The following is a 24797-nucleotide window of genomic DNA, read 5'->3' as shown; positions in this document are numbered from 1 at the left end:
CAGCATAGTACAGTCAACCTGTGGAACTCCTTGAAAGAGGATGTTGAGAGACCAAGACTTTAACAGGGTTAAAAAAATTGATGCATTCATGAAAGACAGGTCCATCATGGCTATTAGCCAGGATGGGTAACAATGATGCCCATAACCTCTGTTTGTCAGAGACTGGAAATGGATGACAGGAGAAGGATCACCTGAAGATTCTCTGTTCTGTTCATTCCCTCTGGGGCATCTGGCATTGGCTGCTGTTGGAAGACAGGACACTGGGCTAGATGGATCTTTGGTGTTACCCAGTATGGCCATTCTTATGTTCTTATGTAGGAGGGGGCTTCCAGAAAGCGGGCTGGAGGTAAGAGAACAGGGTCGAGGTGGAAGGTAGGGTGCAGGAGCAGGTTGAGAGTGACAGTGCAGGGTACCTCCAGGTAGGAGGTAAGATGCAGGAGTGTGATGGGGGTGGGGACTTTGATGAGAGGGAGCAGGCAGAGGCGGACTGAGGTGGTGAGGGTGGGGTCTAGATGGGAGGGGGCAGGGGATAGGGCAACTTTGTGGTTTAGCTCCTGGGGGGGCTCAGGTGTCACCATGCTGGCCAGCTCTGGCTTCTTGTTGCTCCCATTGGCCAATAAAAGGGGTGGAACCTGCAAGCAACAGCAATGGACAGAGCTTCCCGCGCTGCTGTTCCAGTGCAGAGCCACGTCCTCCACCCAGCATCCAGCCTGCGAGACTCAGAGTTCCCCCTGCATGGCAGGAGTGTCAGCACTGGCTCCTGACTGCTGAGGGGGGAAGCTCCAAGCCTCATAGCTGGATCAAGGGGAGTCCTGGCCCATGGGTCATAGGTCTCCCCCCCCCCCACACACACACACACCTGAGTGAGACCCTGAGCATATAAACAGGAACCAGCCAGCCAAGCACCTGAGGAGGAGGCTACTCAAGAGACACCCCAGAGCCCTGGTCCACTCCATTCAGTGTTTCATTTCCAAGTATGGCATCCCTAATACTTCAGAGGAAGGTGCTTCCCTCCCAAATTCCTCCCCTCCCCCAAAGCTCCAGAATGCATTGTTGGGTGGGTAAGAGAAATAATCACTTCCTCAACCCTGCAGGTGTCTGGCTGAAAACCAGAAACATGTTCTTTTAAGGGGTTCTCACAACAAAAATTTTGGTGGCCTCAAAGTGCAACCACCAACTCTTGCTAGTTTAAATAGGAAAAAAACAAATAAATCCACACATATATCTGTCCAAATCATTGTCATTTATATAAGAATTTAAAATTGCCCCTATTCTTCACTGGATCTAAACAGAATAAAAACACAAAGAAGGTACTTTGCATGTTTTTCTTATATTGGTTGTTGTTGACAACACGCTAGCTCATAAGGCTAGCTACTGTGAAAATTAATATTTATTACTATTATATCTCACAGCAGACTTATTCATCACTGGCAAGCTAGGGGACAAATTAAGTCCTGGATGGGAAAGTAGGTGAGGAGTCAGTAGGGGTTAGCCTGGTGGAGGCTGAATCGGAGGCGCCATCAGTCCTATTGCACAAGTGGGGGCTAGAGGAAGGAGCGGGGAGGCATGAGTGATGTTGAAGGGGGAGCCTGGTGACAGAACCCGAAGCCCGGTGGCAACATGGCCAGAGACTGCTGCCCACCACCCTAGGACTGAAGCTCATAGCCCAAGCCTCACTTCACCTAAGAAGGTGGGGAACTCACTTGTCACCTTCTCCTACAGTGATTATGGCTCCAGTATGGGGGGTAGGGAGCAACCTCTGCTGGCAACCCCATGAGAAGGGCTGCTGGTTTGCTTCCCCACCCCACCTTATCATTACCCAAGAGGCTGTGGCCACAAGAAAAGCCTTTGGTGGCCACATTTGAGAAATTCCACGTAAGATGTAAACCAGAAGTGAACCCCAGAGATGCTGAGTCCTGTCCTTTACCATCATAAGCTACCATCTCACACAATTACATTCATAAACTTGTCCTGCTCAGGGGTGGAGCCATATAGCACCTGCTCAACTACGGGCTGGAGCTGCCTGGATCCACAGGCTGGGAGAAGGAGAGTCCTGCCAGGCGGGGAGTGTGCCTCATGGGGGGGGAGGGCAGGGTGGACGGAGCTAGCACTGGGACTCCAGATTGAGGCTGCAGTGTGTGATGTCAGAAAGAGAGAGACATGACCAGCCAGGTGGTAGACTTCAAGCTGAGGTTGGGAAGGGTGGGTAAAGCTCAAAGCCCAGCAGAGCTCCCTTCTGCCCAATGGTGCTTCTGCAGCCTATGTGCCCTGGGCATCCTCATCTTCTGGTGAGCATTTGAGCAGTAAGTGCTGACTACAGGTGGTAAGGGTAGGTGGAACTCCCACCCTTCTTGTCCCCCATCCTCTTTGCTCCCGCCCCACCATCATTGCCTACCCAAAAGTCCGGGTCCATCCTGTTTTCTTTTCCTAGCTCTGCCATTGGTCCAGCTCTCTCTTCAAACAAATTAAGTCCTGAGCTTGTTCTAACATCTCCTGTGCGGAGACTGTTCCAGAACCTCACCCCTCTGATGGTTACAAACCTTCATGTAATTTCTAGCCTGAACTTGTTCGTGGCCAGTTTCTATCCACTTGTTCTTGTGCTGACACTGCCTGTTAACTTAAATAGCTCTTCACCTTCTCTGTTATTTACCCCCTGATGTATTTATAGAGAGCAGTCACATCCCCTCCCAGCCTTCTTTTTGCTAGGCTAAACAAGCCAAGCCCTTCCAGTGTCCTCTCATAAAACAGGCCTGCTATTCCCCTCAACATGCTCTCCTCTGCACCTGTTCCAGTTTAAATTCATCTTTCTTGAACATGGGTGATCATAATTGTACAGTGTTCCAAATATGGTCTTACAAAGACGTATCTTTTTCTAATGCAACTGAAAATGCCTTACCTGGTATGTCCTACAATCACGTTTGACTTTTTTCAGAGATGCATCACATTGCTGGCTCATAATCATCCTGGGACAGCCCCACACACTCAGGTCTCCTCTGTCACTCCCAACTGATGACTCCCCAGCTTGTAGAAGTAATACTTATTATTAGACCTTAAAGGCATGACTTTGCACTTCGTACTTATTGAATTTCATCCCACTCCAGGCTTCAAGGTCATCCTTTTCCTGTATGATATTCCAATCCTTCTTTCTCTTGATAGTGGCTCATACCTTTGTATTATCAGCAAATTTTGTTAGCGGATGCCTCCTTTTAGTGCCAGGGTTACTAATAAAAATATTGAATACTATTAGTCCCAAGACAAATCCTTGCAGAACTCTATGAGTGACCGCTCTCCAGTCTGATAATTCTCTTTTTAGCACAACCCGTTGCCTTTCTCCAGTATCAAGTTCCCTCTCCATCTTGCAGTTTTTGTACTGATCCCCGTCTTCCCTAATGTAGCTAATAATTTCCCAGGTACCATGTGATTCTGTCTTATGCTTTATGGAAGTCCACATCTATTAGACCCACTGCATTTCTTCTATCTAAAAGGTTAGTTATTTTCTCAAAAACAGAAATCAGGTTCATCTGACTGACCTGTCTTTGGTAAGCCCATGGGGCTTCCCTACATCCACTTTACCATTTACCTCTCTGGATTCAATTAGTTTTTCCTTCACAATTTGGTCTAAAGACTTGCAAAATGCTGAGGTTAGTCTAATAACATGTCTGTAATTGCCATTTCTATCACTCGTTTCTCTACTGCCTTCATGCACATGGTCCATATGATCATCCTTAGCGAAAACTGAGGTATAATACTTATTTAGTTTGGGGCTATATCTGGATTACATATAATCTCATCCATACCACATAGCAGCCAAACCTCACCCTTCCTTATTCTCTTTTTAGTTATATAACACAAAAAAAGCCCTCTTGTTTGTCTTAATTTCCTTGGCAAAGAGCTAATTCAGCTTGATTTTTAGCAATTCTCGCTTTAGTCCTACATGTTCTAACCTCCATGGTGTAGTTTCCTTTGTTGACCATTCTCTAGAGGCTCTCTGCTCACTGCTAATGACCTTTTTGAGGTGGTTATTCAGTCAGCTAGGGCTGAAACCTTCCCCAAATTTTTTATACTTGTATGTATGTTGAGCCAAAGCTTACTGAGGGTTGCTTGTGACTAGTTAGCACATCAAGTACCCCACATCTCAGAGCATGGGACCTTACTTTTGACTGAAGCAACAGGATATGTCTAATATGCAGATGAGGAGTGGGGGACCAATGTGTAAGCGGGGGAATGGTCCCGCTATTGTGGGGAACTTCCCTGGCTTCTATACACCCCGGTGAAATGAACCAGCGAAAGGATCTGAGTCCCCGCTCCCACTTCCTTTACCCCACGGCTCCCTGATCCTGAGGGCTCCCCCTCCACTCTCCTGAGTAGCAGAGCCCTTGAAACCCCAACAAGGCTGGGCCCAGGTTTCCTGGGGCTTAATCCCTGACCTTGTAGTCACTAGGGGCAGGAGTTAGGGTGTCCCCACTCCGAGGTGCTCTCTTTACACTGCAGGCCTTCTTGGCCCAGTGACCACTTCATAAGGTTCAAAGCAAATACAATTTATTAAACAACAACGGATTAAAGAGAAAAGAATAAGAAAAAAATGAGAATGGTTAAATGAGAACACACAGCTCTGCTCTGTAGCACAGGGACATCAAAACAGCAGCCTGCAGAGTATAAGGACAGTCCACAGTCTCTTTCTTAGAGGCCCTGGATATGCTGCAGGGGGGGCTACAGGCTGGACATGCTGGCTCTGGTAGTGACCACACAGTCTCAAGCTCGAAGTGGCCAGACCCCTCTCCCAGTCCAGAGCCTTTCCCCACACTTTGCTGGTCCCAGGTGCTCACCACATCCAGCTGCAGGCTGTGCTGCTTGGCCAGTTCCAGCTCCTTGTGTTGCTTCTCTGTTCCTTTTTGCTCTCTGAGCCCAGCCAGTCTGCTGCTCAACACAGGGTCTGCTCTCCTTGAGTTGTGTATGCCTGGCTCTGCTGCTGCAAAAACTGCCCCTCAGCACAGCTTGCACTCCTCTTAGCAGTGTCTCAGCTCTCTGTTCCTTTTGCAGGACTTCTTCATACAGCTTGCACTGCTCTTTTCAGCTCTCTGTCTTTTGCAGGACCTCTTCTGCACACAGCTTGTTCTGCTCTTTCAGCTCCCTGTCTGCTCAGAGAGAGCCAGAACAATCCCCACTTACAACCTGTCAGTCAGGCTGAGCTGGAGTGTTGACTGCTTTCCATTGTCTCTGGGGTCTGTCAGTCTCATGAACCCTTCCCCTTCTGAAGCTGATAAACCAAAAAACTCCCACAGAGTTTTAGTAAGGGGTAACAGTCCCCTTACATATGGCTCGCAGGCTGGCGCAGCCTCTGGCTTATTAGGATCCATCCCACAGCAAAGCTTGGGGCTTCCCTCCACAGTGGGGTAAGCAGGTGCTGGCACTCTGGCTCCATGGCAAGTTTCTAAGCTTCAGTAGCTCCGGCCCCACAGGAATGGAGCCTTAGCGCCAGATCACCCCGCAGGCTGAATTCAAGTAAACCAGGGTCATATCTAGAGAGTAAGGGAAGCCCTGAGGCTCGATGGGAACCATGTCAGTGAGGTTTGCTTGCTTGCTTGGAGCCAGGTCAAGTCAGTGAGGGTTTTTGTTTGTTTTGGTTTTGTTCTTTGGAAGCTTTGTCAGTGAGGGGCCCCATCTGATTTTTTTGTGGGTCAGCAGCCCCTGACCATAAAAAGTGTCCCCACCCCGATGGAGTCTATACACAAGGGCCCAGTAAGTGCTACTGCATTAGATATATGGTGTGTGTTTGTAAGACCTCAAGGAATTATAACAGGGTTGGGGAACCTAAGGCCCAGGGGCTGGATTTAGCCCCCAAGGCTCAGAACTCCCAGGAGCCCGCAACGGCCCTCCACGGGTCTGGAGCAGACAAAATCTACTGACCTGTCCCTCACCCCCCAGGCTCTGAGGTACAAGGAGAATGTGGGAAGGGTTTTTCTCCTCCTCAGTCAGGGACCATCTCAGTGAGGGTTGGCCGGGGGGAGGAGGGGTTGCTTCCCACTTGTGTACAGCCCTGAACTGATTTTTTTGTAGATCAGCAGCCCCTGACCCAAAAAAGTTTCCCCACCTCGGATTATAGTGATTCTAAATTGAAAGGAAGGTAAAAACTGAGAGCCAAGTGTCACTGTTGTTTACAGCTAGTCACTTGTAGGGCAGATGGAGAGAATATGGGCCCCCCTGCATTGTTTTGTCAAAATTCACAATGTAAACCTGACCTTGAGACTCCTCCTGACATGGATCAGTGTAATCCCTCAATCATTCTGCCTGGGTATCCCAGCAGCCTGTGGCTTATTGCAGCTGGGTGATGATTTGCCATTGGTTGCTATCTCTTCAAGGAAACTAATTGTTTTAACACTCAAAGGGTGCATCTACACTGGGATAAAAAAACAGGGCTAGCTCTTACAGGACTTCAGCTTCAAATTGCTGTGTAGGTCTCCGGGGCCCTGCAAGCCTGAATTAACTGACCTGGGACATCTGAGGGTTTTTATTCTTGTGTAGATGTATCCTAAGAAAAAGAAATGCCATTGATGGGGGCATTTTCACATATTCACATAGTTAATCTAATGAGGAGTCATGTTCCTAATTTAACCTTTGAGTTCCTAATTTAACCTTTGAAGGAAATTCTCAAAGCAAAAAGAATTTGCCTTTAAAAATCTAATTTCTTAGTTTCATCCTCTGACTTCTTTTCTTTTGCAAAATTTGGAAACCCCACGGGAGTTTGAAGAGGACTGGTTCCCCTTTAATCTAGAGTCAGATTTCAGCACATTCAGTACAATGTCAAGACCTATTTACTTGGGGTCATGTTCCAGCTAATGACTCTAGTTAAAGGGGTCATGTTCCTCAGTCAACTGTGGGAAATAAATTATATAAGATCACTAGACCTTTGACCCCTGACCAATACACCATATACCAAATTAAACAAATGACTTCTGGCACATTAATTTGCTCTTTCATGGTGTCATGTGACCAGTTGGTAATTTGCTTCACGATGTGTCACTTTCCAGAATTAGTTATGATATTCCCTAAATGTTATAAAGCTGTTATTAGAAAGTAAAGAACTTCAGATAATAGTCATATGATTGTTATGAGGAACTTCGTTTAGAAGAGCTGGTGTCCAGATATAAAAAATGAAGCAGAGACCAATTTTAATTAGGAATAAATGCCCACAGTATCATATTGATAAACCCTTTGGGGCAGAAATTGAGGTTGTGTGAAATGAATTAGCCAGATAACCTGGCAATGAGTGATGACATACATAACTATAACTAACTATAACTATAACTATAACTATAACTATAACTTTCCATTATGATTCACGGAACACCATGACAAAATGATACCTCTACACATTCAGTATTGCTGCTAAGAATTGCCAGGTTTGATCCATCTTTGTTAGTATTAATGGGGAGCTTCCTTAATTGGCATAATAAAAACCTGCCTAGAAACATAGTAGTTAATTCTTCATCTTAAGTTTAGAATGACAACATTCACATTTGGAATCCAGCATGGTGTTCTGTGATCCCTTTCCCTAACATCAGACTGCATGGAGGTGAGCAAAGCATTTTCAGATGTTGTGTTTTGCAGCAGAGCAGAAACAGCAACGGCAGGACACATGTTGAAATACTGTGTTTTTCCTCTTGCATCATCTGCAGTCATTCTGAGGTGATAAAACAAGCCCAGTTGCTGCTTCCCACATAGTACAGTTATGCTACGAATGGCATGGCAAATGGCTGTGGTGAAGGCATTAACATAGCTCACATTCAGCATCCAATGGCATTTTGTCCCTAGTGTGGTGCCCACAGCCCTGCTGACCATTATAACATATGCTATGGCTGTCTGAGTATCTAGCTGCCTGGGCATCTGTCACAGTCTCGGGAGTTTTCTGATCTGTGTGATTATTAGAACAAGAGAAATAAAAAGTAGCTTTAGTTATACCTTAAGGCTGTGTCTACACTGACATGATTTTGCGCAAATACTTTTAATGAAAACGTTTTTCCAGTAAAAGTATTTGCGCAAGAGAGCATCTATGCTGGCATGTGCCTTTGTGCAAAAGATTTGCTTTTGCGCAAATGCATCCCTGCCAGTGTAGATGCTCTCTTGCGCAAGAAAGCTCCGATGGCCATTTTAGCCATCGGGCTTTCTTGCGCAAGAAATTAACGTTGCTGTCTACACTGGCCCTCTTGCGCAAGAATACTTGCGCAAGAGGGCTTATCCCTGAGCGGGAGCGTCAGAGTATTTGCGCAAGAACCACTGATTTTGTACATTATAACGTCAGTGTTCTTGCGCAAATACTCGCAGCCAGTGTAGACTGGCAGCAAGATTTTGTGCAAAAGCAGCTGCTTTTGCCCAAAATCTTGCCAATGTAGACACAGCCTAAGACTGTAATCATTGCTGCATTTTATAGCATTGAGATACTAGGGCTCCTGATGGAAGGTTCTTTTAGGCCTTGTTTATACTTACCAAGAGATTAACACTCTGGAGATCGATCTTCTGGGGTTTGATTTAGTGGGTCCTAAAGGATCCACTAAATTGATTGCTGACAGTGCCCCTGTTGACCCCCAGTACTCCATGGGATTGCGACGAGTAAGGGAAGTTGATGGGAGAGTTTCTTCCATCAACCTTCTGCAATGAGGATGCTGCAGAAATTCATCTTAAGGTACATCAAGTCCAGCTATACTATTCTTGTAGCTGGAGCTGTGTGTCTTAAATTGACTTTCTTCCCTAGTATAGATCTGGCCTTAAGTGGTGAAATGGAAGCAAGAGTCTTATGCATGGTGGACAAGATTGAGTTTTCCCGCTTCTATAAAAGTAAGTTGGCCTGAGCACTGACCTCACCAATCCTCCAGCAGTTTCCATACATTGCCTCCACAGTTTCACTAGAAATATTTGTATCTCTTCCTCGAAGAAACGCACATTCTATTTTCAAATGACCTTATCAAATAGAACTGAGCTAATACGTCATAACACATAACTTATTCAACAAATTTTGCCTTGATGCATGCATTCTTCTGGAATGCCTGTGAACAGATTGTGGCTTTCTTGCCTTCCTTATTAAAATAATAATTTAAAACATATTTTATGCCTCTCTTGTGGAAATTCGTTGGTGTGTTGCTTAATATGATTGGCTGAATAAGCCCCATGATACTGTTTCTTTTCTCTAATTACCTGAGTTTAGTTCTCTCAACCAGATTTCTGGAGAAAAGGTTTGTAGAAACTGAATTTGGAATTTGGGTTTTTGGCGTCAGTGCTCAAATGTGTAAGTGTAAACCTCATTTTCCAATGTGCTTTCCTATAATAAAACCTATTTGCATGAATGTTCATGGAAAAGGAACACAAACCAGGAGGAAATATTGGAAATATGAGAGTGAATTTGTTTTAAAAAATGTGCATAGGTGCTGGAATTTGGAGTGTTAGGGCTGCAGCAGAGCTTCCAGATTTGAAGTGGTTTCCATCATAGACAAGATTCACTTTACAGATTGCTTCAATGGCTTTCAGCACCCCCATTGTAAAAAAATGTTCCAGCATCATTGACTATTAGAAAAAAGAAATACTTTTGCATTATTCATCTAGCTCTATTATCAGGTAACTTAGACTCTAAATATGTGCCCAGCCTTTTTGTGTAAAGGATTATGGGGGGAAAAATACCTAGTGTGCACATCCCAATCCCAATATTTGTGTAGAACCCATCTGAGCTCCCTCTGCTGGTTCAGAGCTGGCAATTACCAACTTTATGCTCTTCCTAGCTCTGTATTGAGCACTTACGTCATCAGTCGCACTCAACCACAAGCAAGGAAATAAGCCGACAGCACTATATAAATTGCTGCTGCTCTAGAAACACAAAAGATAAGTCAATGTTAGCCAAATAGAAAGGCCAGAGACAATGAGGGAAAGAGATTTTATTTTCACACTTGAAACAGAATCCAGAAGTATTAAAAGTGTTGTTTGTTAGCATCCACTGGAGATACATTTCAGATGGGTGAATCCTTCTATGAGGAGCCCCATACAAGTCCGAGGGGCTCTCTGTAATTTTAGGGTCCATGTCATGAGTTCAATTGCAGCACTGTGGTCTTAGATTATGAACTCTTCATGGGAGAGACTGTGTGCTCCTGTGCGCTTGTGCAGAATCCAGTTCAATGGGTTCATACCCCGAATCAGGGTCTCTTGCATGTACTTCATTACAAATAGTAACAACATAGCAAATGTGTATTGCTTTTTCTTTAAGCTACACTTTTAAATGTATTAGTCACATAATGTGGGGGGGACGATACTCTTTTTGATATGCTGCCTGCATTGGTTCATTTCTTCTATTGTCACTGGTTCCTTGGCAAATGTTTAATGGTTTAAAAAAACCTGTAAAGTGCCAGGCTTCTTGTACAGGTGTGAGGTATCATATTGATTAGCACTGAAGTGTGAAAAAGGTAGCTGTCCAGTATTCAGAAGAGGGGAGAAAGGAGACAATAGCTGGCATAACAGTCATTATATTGCTCTGGAATAAGTAGCTTTTTTTCCTCTGTAAGTAGAGTCAAACGAACATGCAATGAGTTATGTTTGTAAAGAAGCTCCACTGTTTTAGAGAGAAATTTAGAATATTGTGTTCTTTGATCAATCTCTTTTTCACATTATCCTAAATACTGATGAGACTCTACTCACTTTTCACTCAGGTAAAACTCCTTCTGAAAACGATTGGAGTTTAGCATGGGAAAGGATTTGCCCTTATAGGATTTTGGTGCAAGATTTGGAAGTAACTTACAATCTCTTTGTTGCCAGATTATACAGACTGGCTTTCTTCAAGCTCTTTGTTATGAGTTCTATAGGTTGAAATTCTTAAATTCTTTTAATTTTTTCAGTGCAGATTTTTACTCCTTTATACTCTTCTTCACTAGCTAGTGGACTTTTCCTACAGCTAATTCCTAGGGTTTTAAATGATGACATATGCATCCTCCTTTAGCAGCCAACTAATACCAGGGTTTGAATTACTATTGAATAAGCAGCAAAGAAATCTCTATCAAAATAATCGCTAGTTCCAAAAACCACAAACAACAAAACAAGCAGAGTTGTACTAAATCAGCAAGATCATTTGTAGAATGAGGGGCTGTGAGTCACTTTTTTTTCCTCCCTCTGCAAAATGTATTCTGTTTCTTTTCTCAGCCTAGGGGAGGGCAGGTGGAGTGGGTAGGGCATTGCTTAGAAAGTTTTAGTGTGTTTTTTTTGAAGTCGACATCACTCAAATCATGTGACCAGCAAAGACCAATTGAGACAGGTTGTGGAAAGGGGAACAGTTAAATTTGTAATTTTGGTTGTGTGAAACACTTCTTTGGGCCTCATAAACAACCACAGAACCACAAGTTGGGTACAGAGGCAGTCACACAAGAGCGGGTCCGGGATATTGGTCAGCAGACAGGGCAAATCATTTTGACTGCAAACCACAGAGTTTCGTAGAGTGGTAAGCATCATCAAACCACAACTGATCCGCTATTTTTTTAACGATTTCAGTGTTTGTTTTAGAAAAAGAACCTTATTATCTTGTTTATGTTGCTTCAAAGGAATTAAGATGAAATAGAGAGAGATGGCCAGGAGCAGGGTTATAACAATGAATATTCTTAATTTTTCACTTCCCAAGGTGAAAGAAATCATATATCCCCCCACCTTAAAGAGAAAGTAAGTTTTAAAGAGGAAAGTATGGCTTCAAACAGCGTATTTGAGTCATTTCCTTCTTACCAGCAGTGCTTCATGAGAGGTAAGTGCTATTCAATGCTGTTTAAATATTCTTTGGACTGTCCCATGCTTAAGAAAATGCATGGTTTTTGCAAATTTTAAGAAGCCCGTATACTATATAGTTTTCTACTTCTGTTTTCTTTGAAAAAAATCTTATGGAAGCTAATGTCTGAGGTTATTGGTTTATTAGCTTAATATGTGTCAATCCTGGAGAGATATGATGAAAATTCACTTAAACTATTCAAGTAGTCACAAATTTTCCTTTTGTAAATCCAAGTATTTTATATTATTCATATGAGTTATACAAGATACAATAGCAGTAGCACCAGCCTTTTTTATTCTTTTGGCAGAATCATTGCTCTTGAGCTACAGCCATTAAAAATAACAGCCAACAGTAAGCTACACACATCACCATTTAAAACAAGCTCAGTACTGAATGAAAAGCAAGCTCATAGGTACAGCCAGCAGAGCGTGATGCTGTCTCATTTTTTGCTACTTTGTCAGTCTGGGGAAAGGAAGAAGCATGCTCACTGGAAGCAAGTAAGAAAAGCTCAGAAACTTGCTTAAAAATAGTTGCAACTCACATAGCCCAGGCGAAGAGGAGGATCAAAACATTTAGTTTTGATGCCTTGTCACTTGTCACTTGTTTTCCTTTTGATGCCTTGTTACTCTCTGATGATAAATTATTGGCTGCAGGCACACCACGTCCTTTAAGGAGGGGAGTGGGAACTAATCTGCAACATCCAGAGAAGTCTGGCTTTTCCAGGCAGTGACAAAGAAGTTTCACAAGCCTGGTCTAATAAGCTCATAGATCTCGGTAGATCAGATGCTTGAATCATTAGTTGTTCATATTAGTAAGCAAGTGGAGTAGTGTGAGAAATGCCTTTGCATTCTTGCAGCTATAGCCCCCTTAATAGCCTGGTATCAGCAACCTTTTTCCCCTAAACATCAGTTTTCTGACTGTTTCAAGCCATGTGTGTAGGGACATGAATATTCAGTTTGAAATGAGTGCAAAACTGTACACAGATCACTCATCGATTTGGCGGTGATGCTGTGGGAGAATAACGTTTTATAACTCTTTAGTGACAGAATGTTTCCCAGCCTCGGTAGTGTCAGCATGAGTCATTAGTTATTCATATTAATAAGCAAGCTGTGGAATGCGGAAGGCTTGTCAGCTGCCTGGTCACAACACGCTACAATGCGAGCACCCTGCTGCTGATGCAGTTCGGGGCCCCTTTGGTCTGAAAATAGGGTGAATGTATAGAAAAAAAGCTCATTACCTCTTTCTTTTCACCCTGCAAATGAAAGGCTTTTGGTACATTTTTACAGGCATCAGAAGAGTTTCAATCTTGATGAGCTGTACGAGCCAAAAGTTCTTATAGCATCTTCTAACAGAGATACTGGAGCTCTAGCAAGATGCTGCTAACTGCTCCTTTGGCTCCTTCTTAACCAGCATTTCCTTTGGGCTGCTTACAAGCAAAGGAAGCACTATTGGTAGAATAACAAGAAGGATCTTCCTGTGCAGCTTTTTTTTTTTAACTCACCCAAATGTTTATTTGCTAGTTTATCTGCAGTACAGGAAGACTTATTGAGGAAATTTTGTTCTTTGATAAGGTAATAAAGAAGGAACCCTGGGGGGATGTGCTTGAAGTACTAATGCACAGCCAGCCTGTAGCAGTTCTAAAGCCAATAGGACTTGCACTGAGGCACCGTATTTAAGTAGGGTTGGGGAAGCTAATAAAATGCTAAAGTCCAAGGGCCAAATCCTCCCCGGATGAAAGGCTGAAGCTTCATTACAGTCAGTGGAGCTGTGTGAATTTACACTAGCAGAGAATTTAGCTCTAACTTATTGTCTGCATGTCAAGAGTGCCACCTATATTATTCATTATTGATATTGTCAGAGCCTCTAGGAGCCCATTGTCATAGACATTGCATGGCTTCCTTGGGTCAGATTCTGGCCTCAGGGTATATACCAGAGTCAGTGAGATCAAAATCTAGCCCACCAACTGTATGTTAGGAAACTTTGGGCAACAGTTCTTCTGTTGAGTTAGAAAGTGAATGTTTCATAATCACCAAAGAATAAAGCATTTAAACATAAAAGCCTTTGAGAGTTTTCTACATGCTCTCTTTTTCCTTCTTCTTCCACTTCATAAATGAACTTCAGACAATTTCAAAATACTTAACAAAAGTGCTGCTTAGGAGCTTGGAGCAAGAAAAATAATCATTCCTTGGGCGAATTGTTCTCACCCGTATTTCTCAATAGTGTTTACACAGACTGGTCATTAGAAATGTCCAAAATGGCTTTTTTTCCCCCGCCAAAATTTATTGCACTTTCTCTCTTAAGTGAAATTATGAGGTAAAGGGGAACATAACAAGTTGTTTTCTGCCATGAATTTACTTTATCAGTCCATGCAGTTCTCTCAGAAGGAAATCCATAACTCTTTTTTAGCATGATACTATGTGAAAATTGGGGGGAAAAAAGAGGAGTGTGGGGAAGCAAAACAATTGTTCCATCGGCTGTGAATAGTGACAGACTTAGAAAGCCTGACATATTAATTTAATGTGGTACACCACAAAGGATATGGCCCTTTTTCTATCGCACCACACCAGGTCCTCCCTTGTGCCACTAGGTAAATAAATGAAGATTGTATTGAAACCTCTGCTGGAGCATCATTCATGCTGAACTCATTAAAATGTTTGTCAGGACTACTTTTAATTAGCACGATTTCCATATAACTTTCGCATGGATGGCAGAAGTACAAGGGAAGAGTCCTCCTAAGAATCTTGCTAAATTGCAGCCAGCCGTAAGCAGTCAGCCCGTCATTCTGTCGAACATGGGATTGTATCACCAAGGCTCTTAGTTGTACTTTGAGTCTGATTTGTACCTCCAGTGTGACCCCCCTAGTATGGTCCATTGATACAATCCTAGGCAGGTTGTATCAATGAGGTTGCAGCAATGATAATTTGCGAGCATGGAGAACATGAAAACAAATTCCCTTGGAATTTCTTGTGGTTAAAAATGTATAAAATAAGAAATAGGGATTTAAAGCTGTTTCCTTGCATTCTTGGAATTTAAAACAAAAATGTTATTATTCCCTAATTTAGCCTAATATTTTTGGCTGTTATGAAAATGTGAACTGCAAGTTGTGTTGCAGGAGTTTTTAGGTAGATGCATGTAGCATGGAGTGTAATATTTTAGAAGTGTAGGTGATTGCTCCTCATCTTCCCTTTGTTGTGAGGTCTGGCTAGTTATTTCCATACATGGAAGAGGTTGATTCTGATTTTGGCTATTTTATTTTTAATTAAGGCACTTAAAGCTTGTGTGGGTAAGTGCAGTTTTTGTCTATTTTTTTTTTTACTTTTTTATAAAATAAAAATTAACTCCAGTAGGGAGTTACATTTTCTTAGAAAAGTACATGACTTGCTGCTGTCTTATTTCTTATAATTTATATTATAATAGTGCCCAGATTTGGGACTCTTCTGTGCCAAGTAATGTACAAAAATATGTCTTCCTTTTTCTAAATAATTTGAAGTTAAGACTCAGATCCTGAAAACACTTATGCATATGCATATCTTTACTCATTGAAGTCCATGGCTCTGACTTGTCCTGTAGCTGGATCCAGGAAATCAGTAGTTTGTTCCTTGAGTCACAAGAGTCTGTCTAATCAAAAATTCTTTATCCGTGTCCAGATTATGCATGTCCCCTGGTTATGACTCATTCAATAGCTTCTCTGGTTAGAGAGTGAGAGACTTCCTTAAATTATCTTTAAAATATTTTGGAAAAATGGTGGTATAATATGCTTTCCAACACCTCTCAGAAAGGAAGGTCATCTGATTAGTTTTCTTGGAATCCCTCTCTGACTCTAGATATTGAATTATATATGCAGCATGACTTATACTTAGCAGTGTAAATAAACACATTCATTAACTGCAGTCAAGGGTATGGATCATGGTAATAAACACCGTCCTTAGTGGTGTTTCCATAATTCTAACATAATTTTGCTGCATGGGTACATTTTGGGATCCATGTTTGTGAGTATATCCACAAGCAAGGTTCATTTTCAGTATGAGGCATCCAATTCTGTAACAAACATTTCCTGTAAGCATGTCCATGAAATAAAAAGAAGAAAACCCTCTAAAGGATGGATGGTAACCTACAAAGTAGTCTATGGACTTCTGATATTTGGGGCCCCTTGAGTGTTAGTATGTGTTTCCCATTCTGCTCCCCTCCCAAATGTTGATCACTGCATAGCTCATCTCTGGGAATGTTTATCCATAGGGAATTTTCAAAAGGGAAAGAAGTAGATGAAGACAGTTGATGACTTCAGCCTAATAGAATCCTGTCCATTATTGAGGGGATTCATATATTGTAACTATTAGGACTATCTCTGTAGAACAGGTATTTTTCCTCTGAGAGATATAATGGAGATTGCCTATCTCCTAGAGCTGGAAGGGACCTTGAAAGGTCATCAAGTCCAGTCCCCTGCCTTCATAGCAGGACCAAGTACCATCCCTGATGAATTTTTGCCCCAAATTGCCTCCACAAGGATTGAACTCACAATGCTGGGTTTAGCAGGCCAATGCTCAAACCACTGAGCTATCCCTCCCCCGATTTTAAGTCACCTGATTTTAAATTCATACGAATTTGGAAAACTCTATTCCTCCGCTTGCCCAGGTCAGTGATTTTTTTTAAGGGCTAGTAAAACAACCATTTATTTTCAAAACAGAAAAAAACCACATTGCTACTCAGGAGTAAGGGGAGATAAAGAGAGTTCCAATGCTATGCAGACAGTCGGAACAATAGTACTCACACTAGTTAACTTTCTGCTATAGACTACCAAATGTATCTTGAAAAAAGGAAGTGTACTAAAATAAAAGGCTTACACAATGTCTGATTTATACAGCGTCCCCTCTGTGTTAAATTCGTATTTCTGTCTGTTTGCATATAGATACATCCACACACACAGGGTGCGTCTACCACTGCAACACTATTTCGAAATAACGAGCACTATTTCAAAATAACTTAGTCCACATCTACACAGCAGGCAGTTATTTCAAAATAGTGTCAAAATAGTGTCAAGCTGGAGGATTTCTTACTCCAATTACTGTAACCCTCATTGTACGAGGAATAAGGGAAGTCAAAGGAAGAGTGCTCTATTTCGAAATAAGTGCTGTGCAGACGCTCCCACACACTTTATTTTAATGGTTTGGATAACCATTGAGAAATCAGGACATAGGAATCACTGTTAAGAAACAGGTAAAATATTTTAAAGAAAAGATACATTCCTTGGTTTGATGAGACTGAAAGATCATATACTGGGACGGAAAACTAAATTCATTGTCGAAGTAAGGATTAAAAGAAGTGATGTGCTGAGGTGGCAGGGTTAGCCAGGATGCACATGCCAGTGGATATGACTGATTTGCAGATACACAAGATGTCTCACTTTTAATCCTGTGACCAACAGTGCTTCTGGGTTTCATTTAAACCAAAGAAACAGACTCTGGAGGAACATTGTTCAGTTTCATTGCCAATCAGAGGCAGTGCTAGTCTATTGGGAGCCTTAAACAGGAATACCCTCCCCCCCCCACACACACACACGCATACCCAAAAAAAGCAAATAAGAGACCCCTTCAGCTGCTCAGGGCCCTAAGCAATGAGTCTGCTTATGCCTAGCACTGGTTCTGTTGCCAATGTATAGTCCTATATTGGTTCTACACAGCAACATTTCAGTACTAAGTCACCATCATAAGAGCAATATGCTTATTTTTAAATGACTTTTATAGTCCTATAATGTTGGCAAGTTCATGGTGGTGAAAGATAAATTAAGTATTTTATTGTGAAGCAGGAGCAAGCATTTCCTTGATCTTATTATCTTTGGAGGGGGAATCTACAACTAAACATGGGAGAGAAATGACTATTGATTTATGTATAAATGGACATAATTGCTTTTAAAATGTAAGTGGAGCCACTACTGAGGAACCAGGGAAGCTATATTCTCTGCTTCTAGCCTAGTCTTTGAAACTACCACTATAAAATATTATGGAACCATATTGCCAGCTGGGGATCAGGGAACTCATCATGATCTGGCTCCCATCCTGCTTATACTCCATACCTGGTGCAAATACATCCTCTAGATGCTCAGGAGTTTGGGAGGGGCTGAAATTTCCCATGCTGAAGCAATCCCCAATCATCCTGTAAGGGCTAATTTAAGGCCTCTCTGCACCACTGTGGTGGCACAAAGGTGCCTTAGGAAGGGAAGAGGAATCCGGTTCTTTAATTCTTACTTTGAATAAAGGATACAGCATTAAAGTACTTCTGCCGAGGGAATAGAAATCATTTTTCTTCACAGAGGGTAGACTTTGGTTATAATGTGAAAAATCACTGTAAAAGTGGCATCATGTCATCCACATCTATCTCTCTATTTTTATTTCAGATCAAATTTGTTCAGTTTATAATAATTCAGAGGACATTTCTTATGGCCAGCCCTGCAAAACTAATTTGCCTGCCCTGAAAACACAACAAAATAAAGTGGAGCTTTTTATGGCTCCTGTGTCAATGAAAAGCAACAACGATTCTGTAGTCAGGACTGAGTTATCAATTCAGAGGAACTAGACTAGAACCTCAGAGCTGTGTTGTCCCTGCATCAGAGTGTGAAACTAGTATAATTGGCACAGCATGCAACTTTGACGGAACAGGAAAGCATATTTGGGTTGAATAAAAAGGAATACATACCTCAGATCGTAATTACACTTTACCTGTGAGTCCTATCAAATCCCTCACTGTGAGGCTGCAGGCATCAAAATATGATTTTGGTTTCATTTAACTTGTATGGAATTACTGGTGCATTAACAGGCTCCTAATGTTAACAAAGTAGTTTCTAGAGGCTTGTCTATACTTGCGAGAAGATCGACCCACCAGAGGTCAATCTTCTAGTGTTCAATTTAGCAGGTCTAACGTAGACCCATAAATGGAATGCTGAGGGCAGCCCCCACCTGTCCGGTACTTTTCATTCTGCAAGGAGTAAGGGAAGCTGATGGGAGTGGTATGCTATGTGGACGCCGCCAAAGCTTGGCCTGAGGTAAGCCAACTCCATCTACTCATTTTATGTAGCTGGAGTTGTGAGCCTTAAACCGACTTGCTAGGTCTAGTGTAGAACTGGATTTCAAAGTGCAGTAAGAGCTCGGAACATACCTCACAATCCCTTCACTGAAGCCTTCACATTTATATATCTGTGTGTATTGCAGTGTGAAAATCTAAAAATGTATTCATAGGGAGGTATGTTTTTTTTTCCAGTATTATGTGTGTCTACTCCTTGCTCTGTATATACTGAACATTGTGAAAGAAGTCCTCAGCTGGTGTAAATTCATTCATATCTGAGAAGCTATACCAGAAATAATTTTTCAAAGGATGTGACATTAATCTCTGTAATTCATTGCTTCAGGATACTGTTGAGGCCAAAAATTTTGCAGGATTTGTAAACATATTAGATATTTCTATGCATAACACTATTCAAACTTAACATAGCAAGACTTAAAAAGAACAGGAGCTTTGGAATGATTATAGGCCACCCATGTATCAGGGCATAGGCCATTCTCTACAGATTGATTGGTAGGAAGACACATTCCTCTTAGGCAGGTTATTCCAAAATTTCCTTCTGCAGAATTATTGCACAGCTAGCCACTGTCAGAACCAAGATAGCTGGCTAGATATACTGCAGGTCTGATTCAGTAAACACTAACTATGTACCTATGACAAACCATAAGCATACATTACCCTAAGCCCTGGTCTAAATTAGGGAGTTATTTCAAAATAACCCCCCTTATTTCAAAATAATAAGCAGTGTGTCCACACGATGGGTTATTTTAAAATCTGTACTCCTGCTTTCCTTGGGGAATAAGCTTATTTCCAAATAGTTATTTTGGGAGTTATTATTTCAAATTTAGTTATTTTGAAATAATTTCCTAGTATAGATGTGTCTTAATAGCCTTTCCACCACCTTCCTTATGATCTTATGAGTGTATATAATATGTATACGTGGCAGAGTTGTATAACTCTCATAAAGGCCTGTAGTAATTTGATATTTGTCTGAACAAATATCTGGCTAGCCCCCAGAAGAGTGCTATATACAGCCATTTTGACTCTGGTAAATTGAGAGTTAGAGCTGAAAATGAGGCTAGAAATTCCTGGGCTGCCAATATAAAATCTTTAAAATAAATTACTTTTCTACCACATTGGTCCCATCAGGATAAATTACATGTTTAAGTACAAGACATTTGTTAGTGTAAAGCACAGAATTCACTATAAAACTAGATGCAGACATTTGAAATACCCTAAAATTGTATTAGTAGATTTGATCACAAGTCTGAGAAAGTAGAGAACACTTACAGGCTGTCTCTAGACAACACCTCTCTGTCGACAGAGAGATGTAGATTAGGCACGTAGAAATTGCTAATGAAGCAGGGATTTAAATATCCCGCACTTCATTAGCATAAACATGGCCACCATTTTTTTTTCAAAACGGAGCTTTTTTTAAAAAAATGGCAGTCTAAACATTGATCTGTTGAAAATAAACCCTTTTTTGACAGATCCTGTAAACCTCATTTTTTGAGGAATACAGTATCTGTCGAAAAAGGGTTTATTTTCGACAGCTCTGCATCTAGACTGCTGGGTTTTTTTCTAAAAAGCTCCGTTTCGAAAAAAGCAGCAGCCATGTTTATGCTAATGAAGCACAGGATATTTAAATCCCTGCTTCATTAGCAATTTCGACGTGCTTGATTTGCATCCTTCTGTCTACAAAGGGATGCAGTCTAGACATAGCCACAGTTGCTAACCTACAGCAGTGCTTCCAGTTCATGCTTTATATCATCTTCAATGCTTGCTACTTCTGCTTGCGAGGAAAGCTGTGTGTGAAATGTGTCAGTTTCGCTTCACAGGGACTTGTAAAACCATGTTCTTTGGTTTTGATCTGTCTGAAATTTTTACCCCATACATTTTCTTTGGAGTTTCAAATTGCAGTGAACCTAAAATTCATTTTGAATGGTTTAAGGGTTTTTTTTATATATATTCTGAGTTCACACTGAAATCATGAAATGATTATGATTTTGAGACATTCATAGTCTGGCCTCAGGTTTGGTTGTGACTGGGCTAGGGACCAGTGCAATTATTTCCATGAATGTGGTCCATGTTTTAGGAAACCTGAAATCAGCCAGATGTCATGTGATTTGCTGCAGACATTTCAGACAGCTTTACTTGAGGAGCAAGCCGACCCAGCCTTGTCCACCCACTGACCTTTTCAGATCCTTGACCCTTTAATATGCCCTTTTATGGTCTTTAAAGGGGAAAGTTGTCCATCTGTTAAAATATTTTTAAAGCTACAAGTACAGTTCCACAATATGCAACAGATGCCCAAGTTCCCCTTGTGACAAATATATTAAACATTCTAAACCCTGGTCACGCCCTCATGTCTCATTGCATTTTAACTGCTTATATGGTGCACACCTGTGGCATTCAGGCAAAGCATGTGGCTTTGGGATAGTCATACATTCATAGCAGCTTTACAAATATTTTGTACCTTTTAAAAACACATCTGTAGATGTCTAGATCAACTAAAATATGACAAGTTTGGTGCACAAACCTTTATACTCTGACACACAGCTGCCGTTAGCATGTTGCGTTTAGCATGAAGCATGTAGTTTCACACTATTTGCAATGTGCATATAAGGCTTTTCACCTCTTGATGGATAGATATGTCGATATTTATACTTTGCACATCAAAGGGTAAGAGGTGCAAAATTTGCTCATGGCATAGTTCTTAGCATGCAGTCCTGCCATCACTGAAGGTAATGGCAAAACTCCCATTGGCTAATGTGGGGCCAAGTTTTTGCTCTTTAATCTCATAGAAACTATATATGAAAAACCTGAAGAAAAATCCAAAGGCTAACTTTGAACTTCTGAGTATCTCCCAGTGAAGCTAAGAGCATTGTCATTAAGACACAGTTGTCTTTAACTGGTGAAAATGGGATTGTCAGAATTGGAAGGTTTTGTGGTGGGAAGAGATTAATCCATAACATCTTTGCCCTAAATAATTATATGTGACATATGTTGTACAGCGATCTTAGGAGTAACTTTTCCTTTACTTACAGCGATTGGATTATATTTTAAAAGTTAAAGAGAAGAAAAATTACTAACTGGCCTTATATGGTATTGGTCCTGAACTAAACAGTGTGAGCATCATAGGAATCTTGATACAAACCTTTCTTTATCACAGACTGTCTGCTAGGCATCTACAGAAATACCACTGATATAAGTATGGGCTCCATGCAAAAGAGCAAGGTGAGGATATAGTCCTTTAATATTTACTAGGAATTTTGTGGGTGCAACTTGACGTTTTGCCCCAATTACATATTGCCATATAGGGAACAATGAAATTTGAATACATATTGCCCCTAAGTCATTGGAAGTGCAATTGAGTACTACAATATAGTCACTAGAGAAAGTCAGGCTTTTGTCAACTGCTACTGTTTTTTTAATGCCTTCATGTAATCTTTTTTTATTTTGCACAATATGGGTGTAACAAAATTCATAGCTCGAGGAGCAAAGCCAACAACAAGTTGTGACTGTGGGTTGCCCAATCCACGTGAAGAATTTAGAAAGCCCAGACTTGTGTGGCAGTAGGAACACGGCTGTAAATGGAGATATAACCTGATTTAGTAATAACAGCTACATCTGAACTAAATGCTGGAAGTCTAGCCAGCCAGTAGACTCATATGCTTTCAGTGGGTTAAGTGAATTTGGTGCCTTTCAAAGCTGACAGATAGACAGTTAGTGTCATCTTATCCCTAGAACTGGAGAGAAGGAGTGGGGCAGGAATGCAAACATCCTACCATCTCTCTTCTTGTGCATCTTAATAACTAGGCCTGTAGGGACTGGCTGCAGGAGCAAAAGGGTACTATAATTTAGATGCCCATTCATTTTTGTGGTCTTTATGTTGTGACAGTATAGAGTAGCAATGAGTCATGAGTGTTTGATGTTGGACACCTGCCCATTAAAACCAACTCTGTGAATGGGGCATTGGTCTAGCTGCTGGGAAACTCAGCTTCAATTTCCTGCTCCACCTCAGACTTCCTGTGTAACCTTGGGCAAGTCAGTCTTTCTGTGCCTCAATTCCCTTCTGTAAAATGGGAAACATAGTACTGTCCTACCTGACAGGAGCCCAAAGATTGAGGGGTGTTCTGATTTCTACTGTTGAGAAGTGCTATATAACAGCTAGGTAGTATTGTTTCACATACCTATTTTGGTCACCATTAGCCAAGGCTGCAATAGCCTCCAGAAGTGAGATAGGTGAGTAATATTTCACTACCCAATCCACTGAGCCATCTAGTCCCCCATTATTAAAAGGGCTCATCTCCCAAGCAAATATGGGAGGTCTCCTGGTTACAGTATGCCAGGCTATCTTAAAATCAGGAGAGTTAGAAGATCTCACATTCTTCTGTGTGTGAAGCTATGGGGTAAACTTTAATGAATGAAAATCCTCATTTGAAATGTCTAAACATGCCTGTTCTTCATCTTATCTTTAGTTCTGGAAGAACTTTTTTTCTTCTGCTTAGATAGCAGTAATTGACAAGTGCTGTATGCACATTTGTTTTTTACACTTGAAAGTTGTTCTGGTAAGAGTGTGACTTTTTTTAACAGATGTAAGTATGCCAGTACAAGCCCTAGCATGGATGCAATTGTAATACACTGTACTGTAATTAAAGTGCCATATACTCCTTAGTGTATGTGAAGAAACGATAACAATATAGTCTTATAATTGCATCCACACTTGCATTGGGGAGAGAGTCTCCACTTTACCAATACCAGTATAACTAACACAGTTCAATCTCCTGGGATAGACCCTGCTAAGTCTATATAAAGGGGTTTATTCTGGTCCTAGCTATAATGGCTTAAAAATCTCAGAGGTATAGCCGTGTTAGTCTGTATCTTTAAAAACAACAAGTGGTCCTGTGGCTCCATAGAGACTAACCAAAATATATAGAATCATGAGCTTTCGTGGGTAAAACCCACTTCATCATATGAATTGGAGTGGAAATAACAGAAATGAAGGGTATGTCTACACTACAAACTTAATTTGAACTAATGGACGCTAGTTCGAATTAACTTTGATAGGCGCTACACTAGCGCTCCGCTAGTTCGAACTTAATTTGAACTAGCGGAGCGCTTAGTTCGAACTAGGTAAACCTCATTGTATGAGGACTAAGCCTAGTTCGAACTTACTAGTTCGAATTAAGGGGTGTGTAGCCCCTTAATTCGAATTAGTGGGAGGCTAGCCCTCCCCAGCTTTCCCTGGTGGCCACTCTGGCCAACACCAGGGAAACTCTATTGCCCTCCTCCCGGCCCCGGACCCCTTAAACGGGCACGGGCTGGCTACGATGCCCGTGCCAGGTGCAAGCCTGCCAGCACCCAGCTAGCAGACCCTGCACCTGGCACGGCTCGAGCCAGCCACCCGATGCCCCCTAGCCCTCCCCCTCTTCCTGGGACCAGGCTGGCGGCTACCGGGAGCTTGCCCAGGACCGCAAGAGGCGGGCACCTGCCTGGTCTAGTGCAGACATTGTGGACCTCGTCCACGACCTCCGCACTAGACACAGGAAAGTGGCCATCTAGGGCAGGAGAGCTGCCAGCCTGGCCACACAGGAGCAGGTGTGCATGAAAATCAAGGTGGTCCACTGAGACCCCCGACCCTGAGCCCTGAGCTTACAATGGCCATACTGGGTCAGACCAAAGGTCCATCTAGCCCAGTAGCCTGTCTGCTGACAGTGGCCAACCCTAGGGACCCTGGAGGGGATGGACCAAAGACAGTGACCAAGCCATTTGTCTCGTGCCATTCCTCTCCAGCCTTCCACAAACTTTGGGCAGGGACACCACTCCTACCCCCTGGCTAATACTACTCCATGGACCCAACCTCCATCACTTTATCTCACTTCTCTTTAAACTCTGTTCTAGTTCTAGCCTTCACAGCCTCCTGCAGCAAGGAGGAGTTGACTCTTTGCTTTGTGAAGAA

General features: G+C 42.0%; 1 protein-coding gene across 6 annotated transcripts in view; it reads left to right on the top strand.

Annotated features, from left to right (window-relative positions):
• RUNX1 (RUNX family transcription factor 1) overlaps positions 1-24797 on the top strand; it is a 241364-nt gene that overhangs the window by 4245 nt on the left and 212322 nt on the right. For 3 of the 6 annotated variants that reach the window (XM_075911479.2, XM_075911467.2, XM_006126006.5), the window contains exon 2: positions 11645-11761. In XM_075911479.2, the coding sequence (XP_075767594.2) occupies positions 11645-11761 (117 nt within the window). Of the gene's footprint in view, positions 1-11301; positions 11468-11644; positions 11762-24797 lie in introns of those variants that run through there. The other 3 variants (XM_075911486.2, XM_014575022.4, XM_089773883.1) reach the window with 3 other exon arrangements.

This window comes from Pelodiscus sinensis, chromosome 1 (genome assembly GCF_052426305.1).
Source record: "Pelodiscus sinensis isolate ZL-2025 chromosome 1, ASM5242630v1, whole genome shotgun sequence".
In the NCBI taxonomy this organism is placed as follows: domain Eukaryota; kingdom Metazoa; phylum Chordata; order Testudines; family Trionychidae; genus Pelodiscus; species Pelodiscus sinensis.
This window is presented reverse-complemented; position numbering and strand designations above follow the sequence as displayed.